General features: G+C 34.7%; 1 protein-coding gene across 8 annotated transcripts in view; it reads right to left on the bottom strand.

Annotated features, from left to right (window-relative positions):
* Positions 1-12,442, bottom strand: part of LOC308682282 (signal-induced proliferation-associated 1-like protein 2) — a 146,226-nt gene that overhangs the window by 32,169 nt on the left and 101,615 nt on the right. For all 8 annotated transcript variants that reach the window (XM_081351915.1, XM_081351917.1, XM_081351919.1 and 5 more), the window contains exons 10-13: positions 11,830-12,072; positions 8,875-9,024; positions 7,656-7,765; positions 4,312-4,394 (exon numbers count right to left, since the gene is read on the bottom strand). In XM_081351915.1, coding sequence (XP_081208041.1) covers positions 4,312-4,394; positions 7,656-7,765; positions 8,875-9,024; positions 11,830-12,072 — 586 coding nt within the window. The remainder of the gene's footprint in view (positions 1-4,311; positions 4,395-7,655; positions 7,766-8,874; positions 9,025-11,829; positions 12,073-12,442) is intronic.

Here is a 12,442-nt window from a genome sequence, read left to right as displayed (position 1 = left end):
GTATTGATGTCTCTATGAATTTTCTTTCTCAATTTTAGCCATTAAGTATAGCCATTCAGCATCACAGTATAATTGAAAGCTATACATTTTAACATTTATTAGGCTTTAAAATATATAACAACTTTTAATTTTAAATATAGTTTAGTGTCTTTATGTTGTTTCTACATTAATTTTGAGATTAAATGTGTTTTAAATACATATATATATATATATATATATATATATATATATATATATATATATATATATATATACACACACACAAACACAAATATATATATATATATATATATATATATATATATATATATATATATATATATATAAAAAAGTAAAATTAAGAACTGGCAGCATAAATACCAAGGCTCAATTTTTCAGTAGCTCACATTGCAACAAACAATACATATCGTGCCATTGTCTACGTGACGTTTTGTGCTTGCTAGCATATTTTATCATCTATAATTCTAATTAGCAGATGGAAAACGGGTCGCAATCGCTGTCATATTCTTTGTCATGTGACACCTTCTTTAGTCCAAACTAATATCATGCCAATTTAAATGTACCACTGCACACTGCAAAGACCAGCAAAACTAATTACAGTGAGGTAATGAATAATTCTGTGACTGGTGGTAATGTATGCAAATATGAGCTGTATTCATTAATTAGTGCGCAGACAATAGGCGTAATAAATTAAAAGAGGGGAGCCTGTGGTGAATGGCGCCATGTACATCTCCCAGTGGATACGGCCAACAGCATTTTAGACAATGCAACAGACATTAGAGACCATTTCAGAGATGAAAAGGTTTGTAAGTTATTGATATAGATGGTAAAAGGCAAACAGACAACAACAAACATAATTAAGAGACTGTGATTCTGACATTAAACCTGCTTTTAGACTGACATGAACTGATCCAATACACTCATTAATGCAGCTGTAAAACACATTCCACTTAACATGGATAATGAGACAGTCCTTTAATCTATCATGGTTTTCCATATTTGTTCAGAGGCTCTACAGCTGCAAACCCCCATAGCTCTTCATCATACACACAATAAATCATATGTTGTACATTAAACATCCCCAGGATCTAAAAGTTTTCAATGCAACTGAGTTGCTAACTGAGAAAAGCATCAGAGAACATGGCACTCGAGATTCATTTGAACAGCATGAAGTGGTAAAAATTGATTGGGTATTATACTTAACGGGATGGAATGAATTAAGACATTATATGCCATTTTCTTTAATAGAAATTGTTAAATTAATAAGTAGCGTGATTAAAAACTGCAGTGATTGCAAATCAGAATAGACGCTTCCTACAGTCACTGAAAGAGAAAAGGCCTGATTTGAAGGAAATTACAAGTAATAACATTAGTGTAAGTGAAACGAAGTAATTAACATTAATTTACCTTGAAGGAAAATGAAGATGTTCGTACTACAACACAGTTTAATAGTAAAAAAGTATCACTATTAATACGACGCCTGGCAACATTTTACTTAAAAATCTGTAAAAATACATTTAAAATCATCCAAACACACATCCTCCATAAACTCTTTTGCTTGGTGGTCTAAAGTCTGCATTTACATGTATGCATTTAGATTCTAAAGTACGACTGGTTAATAACGTTTAAGGCGGGGCTCAACGAAAGCTCCATTATATTGAAGTAAATCCAAATTTAAGAGTAATACAGCAAGTAGCGAAATTATGATGCTTTCTAAGATACTTCATGTTCAGGCAGCAGAACATATATCCTTACAAAAATGCATTTGCAACAAGCTCTAAACACTCAAAAGTTTAAATAAAATATTTCAAATGTAATTAAGAAAGACTTCACTCAATATTTGTGTGCATTACTCATTTTCTACGCTTATTAGAGCATAACACTAACTATGTTTCCATGCAAAGTTGCAATTTTAATAACATTTGCGAACAAAGCCGTGTTTCCATCCCATGTGTTCAAGAGAACAAAACCATCACTTCATTGGCAATTGGTGCAAAATATCTGTAATAAAAACTGGAAGTTGCTGCAGTCGGGAAAGAAACTGTGCCTCTTTTTTCATACATGGGTCTCAGAACACGCAGACGAAACGCTATAAACGCTTGCTATCTTGCGTTCGGAGAAGGATACCAGATGTTTGGGAACGCAATCGTGCGAGACAGTTCTCATTATACAAACTATTTAGATGACATTTCAGGCTTTTCAGAATGACCAAAACAACATTTGAGATGCTGTGCGATGCAATTGGTCCGCTGGTTAGTCCGGTTATCCAATCACATCCCTTGTTGAGGAGTCACATGACTTTTTTTTTTAATGTGCATCGAGGGATTTATTTGGCAAATGTGTTTCCATCGTAATTTATGCGCATGTCTTCTCATCCAATGGAAAAACTGTATACCTCAATTAAGCACTTGAGTTTTTTTTAATGCACATTGTTTTGCATCTAGCATTCCCAAAACTTACATAAAAATAGGTAGATGGAAACATACAGTTAACCTAGTGCTAAAGTCAGACTCATTAGCAGAGATTCTACATACAAACATCATTTCAAATCAGTCTACAGGAGCCCTGCGTTAAACGACCGTAATTTACTTTGAATTGGCTGCCGGTGGTCAGATGCTATTACTGGAGCAGGGAGTGAGAGATATTGGGTGAAACTAACATTGAAGGTGAGAGAGATGGCGAGAGAGACAGACACAAGCACAGAGCGCCAGCACCAAGGGCAGACTGACCTTATCACCATTCATTCATCACACTGATGCACATACACACTGACAGCACGACTAGCGGGGACCCGTGTGTGTGTGTGTGTCATATCAAGCTTTTCAACCTACTGTACGTAAAGACGAGCTGGAACATCTCCAAAGCAGCAGATCCAGGAGAGCCAGTGTTACTTGATTATAGGGTTGATATGTGAAGTGTAAGTTTCACTTACCACATTAAAACACATTCTGACACTGTTCCCGCAGTAAATTTCCCAGAGGGAATTCCCCAAGATTATGAATTAGTCCGGCATTTATAAACATACAGTTGCATACATAAACAAATGCCTGCTGGCTAGCCAACTAACCGACTGAATTATAAATAAACCACATGGTTTATTTTGACAGCGGTCTTCTGAACTTTCAATGAACTGGACCTCATAATCTTCTTTACAGCGTGTGTGTGTGTAAGACGACTGAGATTTTGCCAAGTAGGACATCAGTGTTGGTCTAAACCACACATTTTAGATTTGCGTTAGATTTAGATTTGCGGCTTCAACAAGATTCTTATTTCATTTTGATTTTAGGGCAGTGGTCCTCAACCAATGATTTATAATAATACAAAACACGCATTAAAGGTGCTTAAACAACTAAAAATCTAAATATTTCTATTCATCCTCTCAGTAATGGCTTTATTTCTTTGAGGAAATAAATATGAGGTAGCCTATTTTTAAAAGTGTGATTTTTTTAGACCTGGAAAAGTTATGTACATTAATCAAATCTTAAAACGCCATTGGCATTTTTATAAAGAAAATTTTAAATACATTTATGCCAATAACTATGATAATATTTTCTAATTATGATCATATTTTAATGGGTAGAGACTCTAAGCGGTGCCATTTTAGAACACCGATAAAACTATCATTTTCAATAATTTTTAATTTTTTAATTTTCCATTTTCTTTTTAGTAATTTTGTTGTTTTTTTGTCATTTTTATTAGTTATTGGGGTTTTTTTTTAAATGTCCATGTATTTTTTTTAATTAATTTTTATTTCAGTTTTGATTGTAGTACATCAAGTTAAACTAAATGAAAATGAGAAATGCTTTGGCAACTAGCTGAAATAAAATACAATTATATTCTATTTCAGTTAATGTTTATTTTATTTCAAGAAACAAAAGTGTTTTTTTAATTTATTTTTATTTTTAATTAACTATAATAACCCTGATTCTGAAATATATATTTAAAAATCCATATTTAATTTCAATTATATACATATATAATTTTAATTAGAATTATTTTAGTTACCTATTTTAATCTATAAACACTCCTAGTTTCAGTAAACAAATAAAAATGTAAAAAATAAAACTTTATCATTGAAGCAGATGTACCAGAGGAAACCTATTAGCAGACATGAGGAATGAATATTGAATATATTGTTATATATATAGATAGATATATTGTGGACAATGGAGGGCCTTGGATTTAAGGTTTTTTTTAAGGGTACTCAATGATTGGAACATGTTTGTTCCTCCCGAATCTTCTTTCAGGATCAGAAAATGATGTTGATCTTCAGTTTTACTCTAGCGGAGTGTCACATGGGAGTAGTCTTACCCTCCTCAACTTGTTCGGTGAATCCTTGCCTCTTTCCTTCAAAGAGTTGAGGATCTTGGTGGAAGGGACGTGCCATTTCGCCTCTGTGAAGAGAGAATAAAGCACAAGCTTTGAGTATCCCAGAACATAAAGAGAACATAAGAGCATAGACACGGTCTAATACGGTCATTAGATGCTGCAAACTGGTCACGTTACTTAAAGGGGTCATATAATGGTACATGCACTTTTACAAGTTCATTGCACTGAAATGTCTGTTGGCAGTGCCTGTACACAACCATCCTATCATGATAAAAATCCATCCAGTGGTTTTGTTTTAATCTCCTTATATGTTTGACCCTCTCTGAAATCAAGCCGTTCGATATTGTGACGTCATAATATCCAACGCCCCTCCCGCTATTGTGAATGACAGCCGTGTTTCAACACAAGACCCGCCCTGAGCGAGCTCTGACAGCCGTCATAGTAGTCCGCCATTGTTGTTATGCTGGAGTAGAATGGCGTCTAAGCGATTGTGGTGTTCAGTTCTTAGATGTAATAAGGAACACAGCAGTCATTTGGATGTTCCTAAATCCGAGCCGTTGAAGATGCAGTGGCTGAGTTTTGTTTTTGAAGCGATATGCCCAAAGGATTGACGCGGGGATTCCCTCACGGGGATTCCCCACGATCGTCTGTGCTTTCATGTTTGCGCGAATCATTTCACACCAGACAGCTTTACAAACGAGAAAAAACGGATCGGTACCAACCAAGCGGCAACCTCCCCGTCTCTCCCTTGAAACCAACACGGAAGTGAGTTAAACTGCAATTCGTTGACTGGCCGCTTGAGGCTGTTGTCAGAAGTGAGTCAAATCTGTATCTCCCCCATGTTAAAATGACCAACTTTACAGCAGAAAAAAACGTGTTTAAAGCCTGGTGTCTGTATGTGGATTTGGTCTATACAGCTAATTTTGCCCTTCATAACAACTGTGAGGGGGGTGAATTATTTTATAACTCGTCCGTTTAGTTGATTAATATTTAAATTTAAGGGTGTGGCCAAGCCACTTGAGTGACAGATGGATTGCCGCTGTCAGTGCTAGCCGTTTGTCTGCTGTTACTAGCCGTCACTTCACCTCAGCAATGTAAGCTGCTGAACTTGCCATCTCTGCAGTGTTTGTGCTTTTTTTCGGGATTATTATTTCATACAATTTAATACTTGGGTAACGTTACAAAGCCCACGTCTTTGGATTCCGTCGTTATCGTTCGAGAGAACAACCAGCGCTGTATTTCAGTTGTTTTCCTCTGTGAACATGCACTAATGGATGTCTGACAATTTCGTTGCTTTTTGGGGTTTTCAAATTTAAAACGTCAATAAATGCTCGTTCGTTCTGCTCCCATGGAACAGATGGATTATAATATGCTTATGTAGGTTACCGTCAGATGAAATCATGCGGGCGTCGGCGCTTTCTCCGTCCGTGAATGAGCGCGGATTTTCTAGCGCATTTACTTGCACTTCAAAGGCAATATATCTATGGTTTAACGGTTAAACCATAACCCATTTGAGAGACGGCCAACATCAGAATTTAAAATGGACTGAATAAGCTCTCTACGAACTTGAGCGATGCCGCGCTGACGGACCATGAAAGAGTGACGGACATGTATAAATCACTGTCACACACAAACACTCTCAAAGTAATACACAGTCTCACTTGTAGCCATGTCTTTTAACTATTATAATATTTCGAAGGGCAATAGGAACGTTTAATTGGCTTTACATCATCAGCTAACTCGATCACGTCGAGCTAGGTGATTTCAGATAGCCAGGCTCCTCAGCTCCACTCACGCGCCCCGCCTGTTTGTCTATTTTCTGTTATCCGGGAGTGACGCAAGGCCAAGATGGCGACGGCCGGCTCCGCCCACTTTAGGCTTCAAAAATGCTCTTCAGAAACCTACGGGTGACGTCACGGACACTACGTCCATATTTTTTTACAGTCTATGGTACCAACGTGTTCCTGCTGAACCTCCAGAAGATGTGAGTGTAATGTTTTATTAACCTTTATATTAGTATTTATATTAATCTTTGCGAAATTTGCAAGCCTTGCTGCAGGCTTCACGATGAATGCGTCTAAGGTTTACACTCAGGGTACATTACGGCATGTTTTCTATGTACGACATTCTCAATATATTTCATAATCCCACGTTTATAATGAACAACGCGTGGTTATTGTGTAATTGTGTGTAGAAACGGTGTACGCACAGAGCAGAGGGGCGGGGTGAGCAAAGCTCATTATCATTTAAAGACACATGCACTCAAACGGCGTGCTGAAAACAGAGCTGTTTTTGACCAGGTAAAATTAGTGTTTTCTTACAATACTAATGAGAATTTTTAATTAAAGTATATTACAAACTTTATATTTAGACCCTAAAGAATCATATTAGCTTGTACAAAAATGGCATTATATGACCCCTTTAAATCATCTATGAAATTCTAAAAACCAGATTGACCACGATTAATTAGGGTTGCATGGAAAAGAGAATTACGTTTTTTCTTATAAAAGTTGCATTTGCGATAAAAAAAAAAGCTCTAGGTTTGTTTGTTTGCTGGGCTGCACAATTTGACTCAAAATTTTGTGATTATACATTATGATTAATAATAACGGTAAGACTTTACAATAAGGTTTCATTTGTTAACATTAGTTAATGTATTAACTAACATGAACAATGAGTAATACGTTCATTACTGTATTTATCTTTATTAATGTTAGTTAATAAAAAAAAACCCCAATGCATTCATGTTAACAAATACAACATTTGATTTTAATTATGTTATTAGTAAATGTTGAAATTAACATTAACTAAGATTAATAAATACTGTAAAAGTATTGTTCATTCTTAGTTCATTCTAATGTTAACTAATGAAACCTTATTGTAAAGTCTTACCATAATACAAATAATTTTTATTTTTATTATTATAATAAAAAAATAAAATAAAATAAATTATACTTTTTTAAAATGCTTTTTTAATTCACAAAGAAATATTACAATTTACAAATGACCTCACTGATGTTCATGGCCGTCTTAATTTCTTCATTTTCAAACATTAAACCATCAAGCTTTTATTTTGGTGGAAAACCACAAGCTGCTCACGAGTAAATGAACACAGTGCCTCGCTTCACTCTGAAACACACATGATGTATTTATTGAATTAAACTGCAGATTTTTCGGTTTTAAATAATCGTGCAACCCTAACATTAACCTATTATTTCCCAGCAGGACGTGTTAAACTTCCAGTATATTTTCCGGTCAGTAGCTGATGTCCGTCTGACCTTCACTCGTGAGAAGGAGAAGTATGAAGCTCAGTGTGTGAATCTGACCTGCAGAGCGAGTTCTCTCGAGAGTGGGCTCTCTCTCCCTCAGCATCTCCCCGTCTCCCAGCATGCACTGGGCTTCAGCGGAGCGCTCACGGAGGACGGGAGACTGACACCTGTGGAAGGAACAGGCTGGAGTTTAGCTCTTTCGGGAAGGGGAGAAGGACTTCAATCAGCCAGAGGAGGAGGGTGATGATGAAAGCCAGTTTTTTGGGCTATTCATCTTTCATTGCAGTGCATTGATGTTCAGTTTGACTGAAACACCTCACACCTCCAGCTGTGATCAAAGCCACTACGTTTGAGGACACGTTCAAATTCACATAGCAATAGCTCATTTCTTTACTCACACTAAGAAATGTAAACCTTGCCCTTGATTAGATTCATTATGGACTGATTATCTCACACTCTTCCTCTGTGTGAAGGTTCTGCTCTAAAGACTTAACGTCTAAACGCATTTATGGACGAGTACCAATTAGTAAATGACCAATTACTCTGCCTGAACATTAATCAGGTTACTCGTTACTTATCAATTAATTTCTAAAACCCAAATCAACCTATATCAGATGAACAATACAATAAACAACAAATTGTTTACAGTTTTTATATAAAATGGAAAACATTTATATGAAATAAATTAATATGAATAAATATTTATTCTGAAACTAATAAATGTTCAATTAATAAATTTAAAGTTAATTGCACTATATTAAATAAACTCCAAATCCCTATATTACAATTCAAATCAACCTACGTCAGGTGGGCAATATGATATACATAAAAAAAATTAAGTATATGAAATAATAATATATACATTTTATTAAATAATAGTAATATTAAATAGTACAATAATAGTATAATAGTAAAATAATACAAACTAATAGTATAAGTAAAAAAAAAAATGTTTCTTATTAATACATTATATTTTATAAACTAAATCCATACTACATAAATAATAAATCATATTTATATTTGAATATTTTAATATAATTTAATGTTTATTTATTAATTTATATGAATCAATTAAACTTAAATAACCAAGATTTTACTTAAATATTGCAATTAATTGTATTAATTGATTTTTATCAAATTATATTATATAATATAATAACATATAGTACATAGATTTTTTTTGATTTTTTTTTTACAAACTACATTAATACAAAATAATTTGATTAATTATGGCACACAAAAAAAGCTTGTCTGTGAGTTTGTGTTGGGATGTTACCCGTCGTATCCGGGCTGCTGGTTCCAGCTGGCGCTCCCACAGGGTCCGGGGTCACTGGAGGACGACTGGTTACTGGGCGAACTGCGGTAGTGTTGGGACGCCTCTCCTTTACTGCAGGACATCTGAGGGCTCTCCGTATCTTGAGCAGTCCTGTAGCGTGAGAAAGACAGAGAACAGATGGGTTTGCATTCTCACAGCAGCTGCGCCACTGACACTGATCCCACTACAGCACAGGTTTCAGCCGAGCCTGTAGAGTCAAGAACACCACATCAGCCGGACATCAACGTGTCTGATCCAATCACTCGGCTCACAAGAGCAACAAGCTGAACGTGTGTGAAATCAGACGCAACAATAAACATTCCTTTCTTCTACTATAACAACATTCTAAATCAATCTTGAGGAAGATTAATACATTAATAATAAACTAAATTAAACATATTAAATCAAATTTACTCAATTCAAATCAACCTAGCTCAGATACATTTTTTAAATAAAAACCTACGTCAGATAAACTACATGATATAGATATTAAAAGATAAGATGAAATATAATATATAATATGATATATACTGTATAATTAATATTATCATGACAAAGTACATGAAATAATAAAAAAATATTTTATTTAATCATATTTTTATTAATAAAAACATATTAAATTAAATTATTTTCAATTAAACATAATATAAATTTCAAATATAATTAACTAACAGTGGATTAGTGAAAATGGATAATTAGGCAACACATAGACCGACCCATAAAGGCCCATCAATAATGGTCAGATTTTCAAATCAATTTTAACCATTTTAAGGTAAATATAAATGCAATTTTCCTTTAATTTACTTGACATTTGGGCAAATGTGCATTTGGGTTTTCCATGCATACAGAAGATGTGCACAGAATATCAAGATTTAGCAAATAAAAGGTAGATAAAAGGGTAAGTGCAATAACATACAGTATTAACATAAAACATAATGCATACTCCAAAAATAGCACAAGTAGAATGGTAGTATGTTCCTCCACTAATGGATACCTCACTAAAACCTTGTCTACTAAACCGTCAGTGATCCAATCACATGTCACCTGGTGAAAGTACTGGTGGTGAAAACTCCTGCATCTGATATTCCCACTCCTGCAATGCTTTACTGTTTCTGTCAGCTTTAATAATGGGAAGCAGCAGTGCTCTCACTCACTATTCATACATCACATACACCTTCCAAAACCGCAAAATGTGACGTGTAGAAGCTTAATGAAGGTGATTTGCACAATTGGAATGGTGACTTTGTGCACCAAAAATGGCACAGGACAATATGCATGCTAGTATATTAATACACCACTGTGACAGAAGCATACAGATCTGCCAAGTCCTTTAAATCTTTTACGAAAAATGTGCAAACATCATATCAGTGTGTCTTGTGTGTTTTTAGTGATTTAGCATGAATGCACCAGCATGATCAGAGGAAGCACAGTTCAGTGGCATTACTGAAGCGATGCACAGCTCTCTCCACATGCGGTCTCACACAAGAGTCTGGAAAGGTCATCAACACCACGAGGGGCTTCCAAGTAAGAACAAATGACCACATTATAACAAACCATATTTGAAAGGCATATTGCATGCATACCAAATACAGGAACCTGAATTTGTGATGTTCTGGGTCGGTGAGTATGCCAAAAACTCTGGAAATGCAACAAAACACTTTCCAACAGCAAGTAAATTGCACATTGAAAACGAAAATGTTGCATGACGGAACAAACACACAGTTTTTTGGTGTGCAATTTTCAAAAAAAAAAAATTGTATTAGAGTATTTTTATCTTGTTTTACAGTTAAATAAAACAATTATATTCATAAGTATCATAAGAAGGCGATTAGTGCCATATAAAAGCAGTTTTATTTCTTCCCGAATTCAGTTTTATTTATCCCAGATTCCATGTTTTCTGTTTTAATTTTCTTGATTCTGTTTCAATGGTTTAATTTCATTTCAATAATCAAAAAGCTAATCAAATTAATTCATAAAACTTATTTTAATTAATAATTTAATAATACTTATTATTATTATTATTATTATTATTTTTATTTTTTTAAATGATAGGGCCCTAACAAAATGTTTTATTTTTATTCAGTTTTTCTGTTAAAATATTTCTGGATTTAAGATTTAATACAAAAGTATTATTAAAAACTGCGGCAATCAAATAAAGGCATAAAAAATATATATATATATGTATATATATATATATATAATCTTATTTGTTAATTTAACAACACTTTTATTTTTTGGCAAACAATGTGCAGCACAAAATATGTTTGTTTACTGCTAATTTTAACATGAAATCCATATGTTCATGTCTCACTACATGAGTGAACAGACTTCATGAATGCAGACTTCAGATTTCAATAGGAAAGACACAAAAACATGTGTCCACTGAGGAGATGAAACTGTGATGAATCATTAAATATAATAAATAATATAAATAATATTAATTTAATATATTTTGTTTAATCTTATATAAAAACTGTAAACAATTTGTTGTTTATTGTATTGTTCATCTGATATAGGTTGATTTGGGTTTTATAAATTAACTGATAAGTAACGAGTAACCTGATTAATGTAACGGTGCCGAACCCAGCGAAGACTTCATATGACGCAAACTCCGAATCAACATGCACCAATGCTATATTATCTAAATGTCATAATCATTTGTTAACAAACAAGTATTCATTACTTCAATGAGCTCCTTATATCTGCATTAAATTATTACATTTTTTAAATTAATACATATTTAGCCATCTATGATTTTGTATATATACACATTTCTGAAATACATAACTTAGACAGTTACCTCACTCTAAATTGGACTCATGCACTCTCTGTAAAGCTGCTTTGAAATTATGTGTATTGTGAAAAGCGCTATACAAATAAAAGTGAATTGAACTGAATTGTAACCAGAAGTGATACCTGGGTCCATCTGGCAGCTTCCTGTCGAAAGAGGTGCTGCGTGGGATAGCGTTCTGGAGGACCTGCTGGCAGGGCGTACGATCGGGACCCTGTGTGGGGGATCCGCGGGGAGCAGGCTGGCTGCTGGTGGGCACACGGTGCCAGGTGGTGTTTCTTTTGAAGGGCGTCTTGTACTCGCAGGGCGTTCCTTCACTGTCCAGCTTATACTCCACCATAGGAATGCGGTAAAGCTCTGAACATCCCCTGAGACACAGAGAAAGCAGAAAATAAGCCACCGATATTTTTGGGAATATGAACACTGATTAATTGCTCATAATAAAATCAGGATTGTATCTATTATGCCCTTTTTTTAAATCTTGATTTTGTTTTTAGGCTCTACTAGAACAGGTTTTCATGCTTGAATGTTGATCATTTTCCCCATATTCTTCATTGTTGCGGTCTGTCAGTAACGCTCTGTTTAGTTCCTGTCTCTATGAAGCCCCTCCTTCTGAAAAGCACACTGTGCTCTGATTGGTCGGCTGGATCAGTGTGTTGTGATTAGTCGAGCGCTTCGAGTGTGTTTGGGAAATGTCCCGCCCCTTACCATAACCACCAGTTTAACACACTACTAACT

The sequence above is a fragment of the Scardinius erythrophthalmus genome (genome assembly GCF_964197995.2).
Source record: "Scardinius erythrophthalmus genome assembly, chromosome: 21".
Lineage (NCBI taxonomy): Eukaryota > Metazoa > Chordata > Actinopteri > Cypriniformes > Leuciscidae > Scardinius > Scardinius erythrophthalmus.
This window is presented reverse-complemented; position numbering and strand designations above follow the sequence as displayed.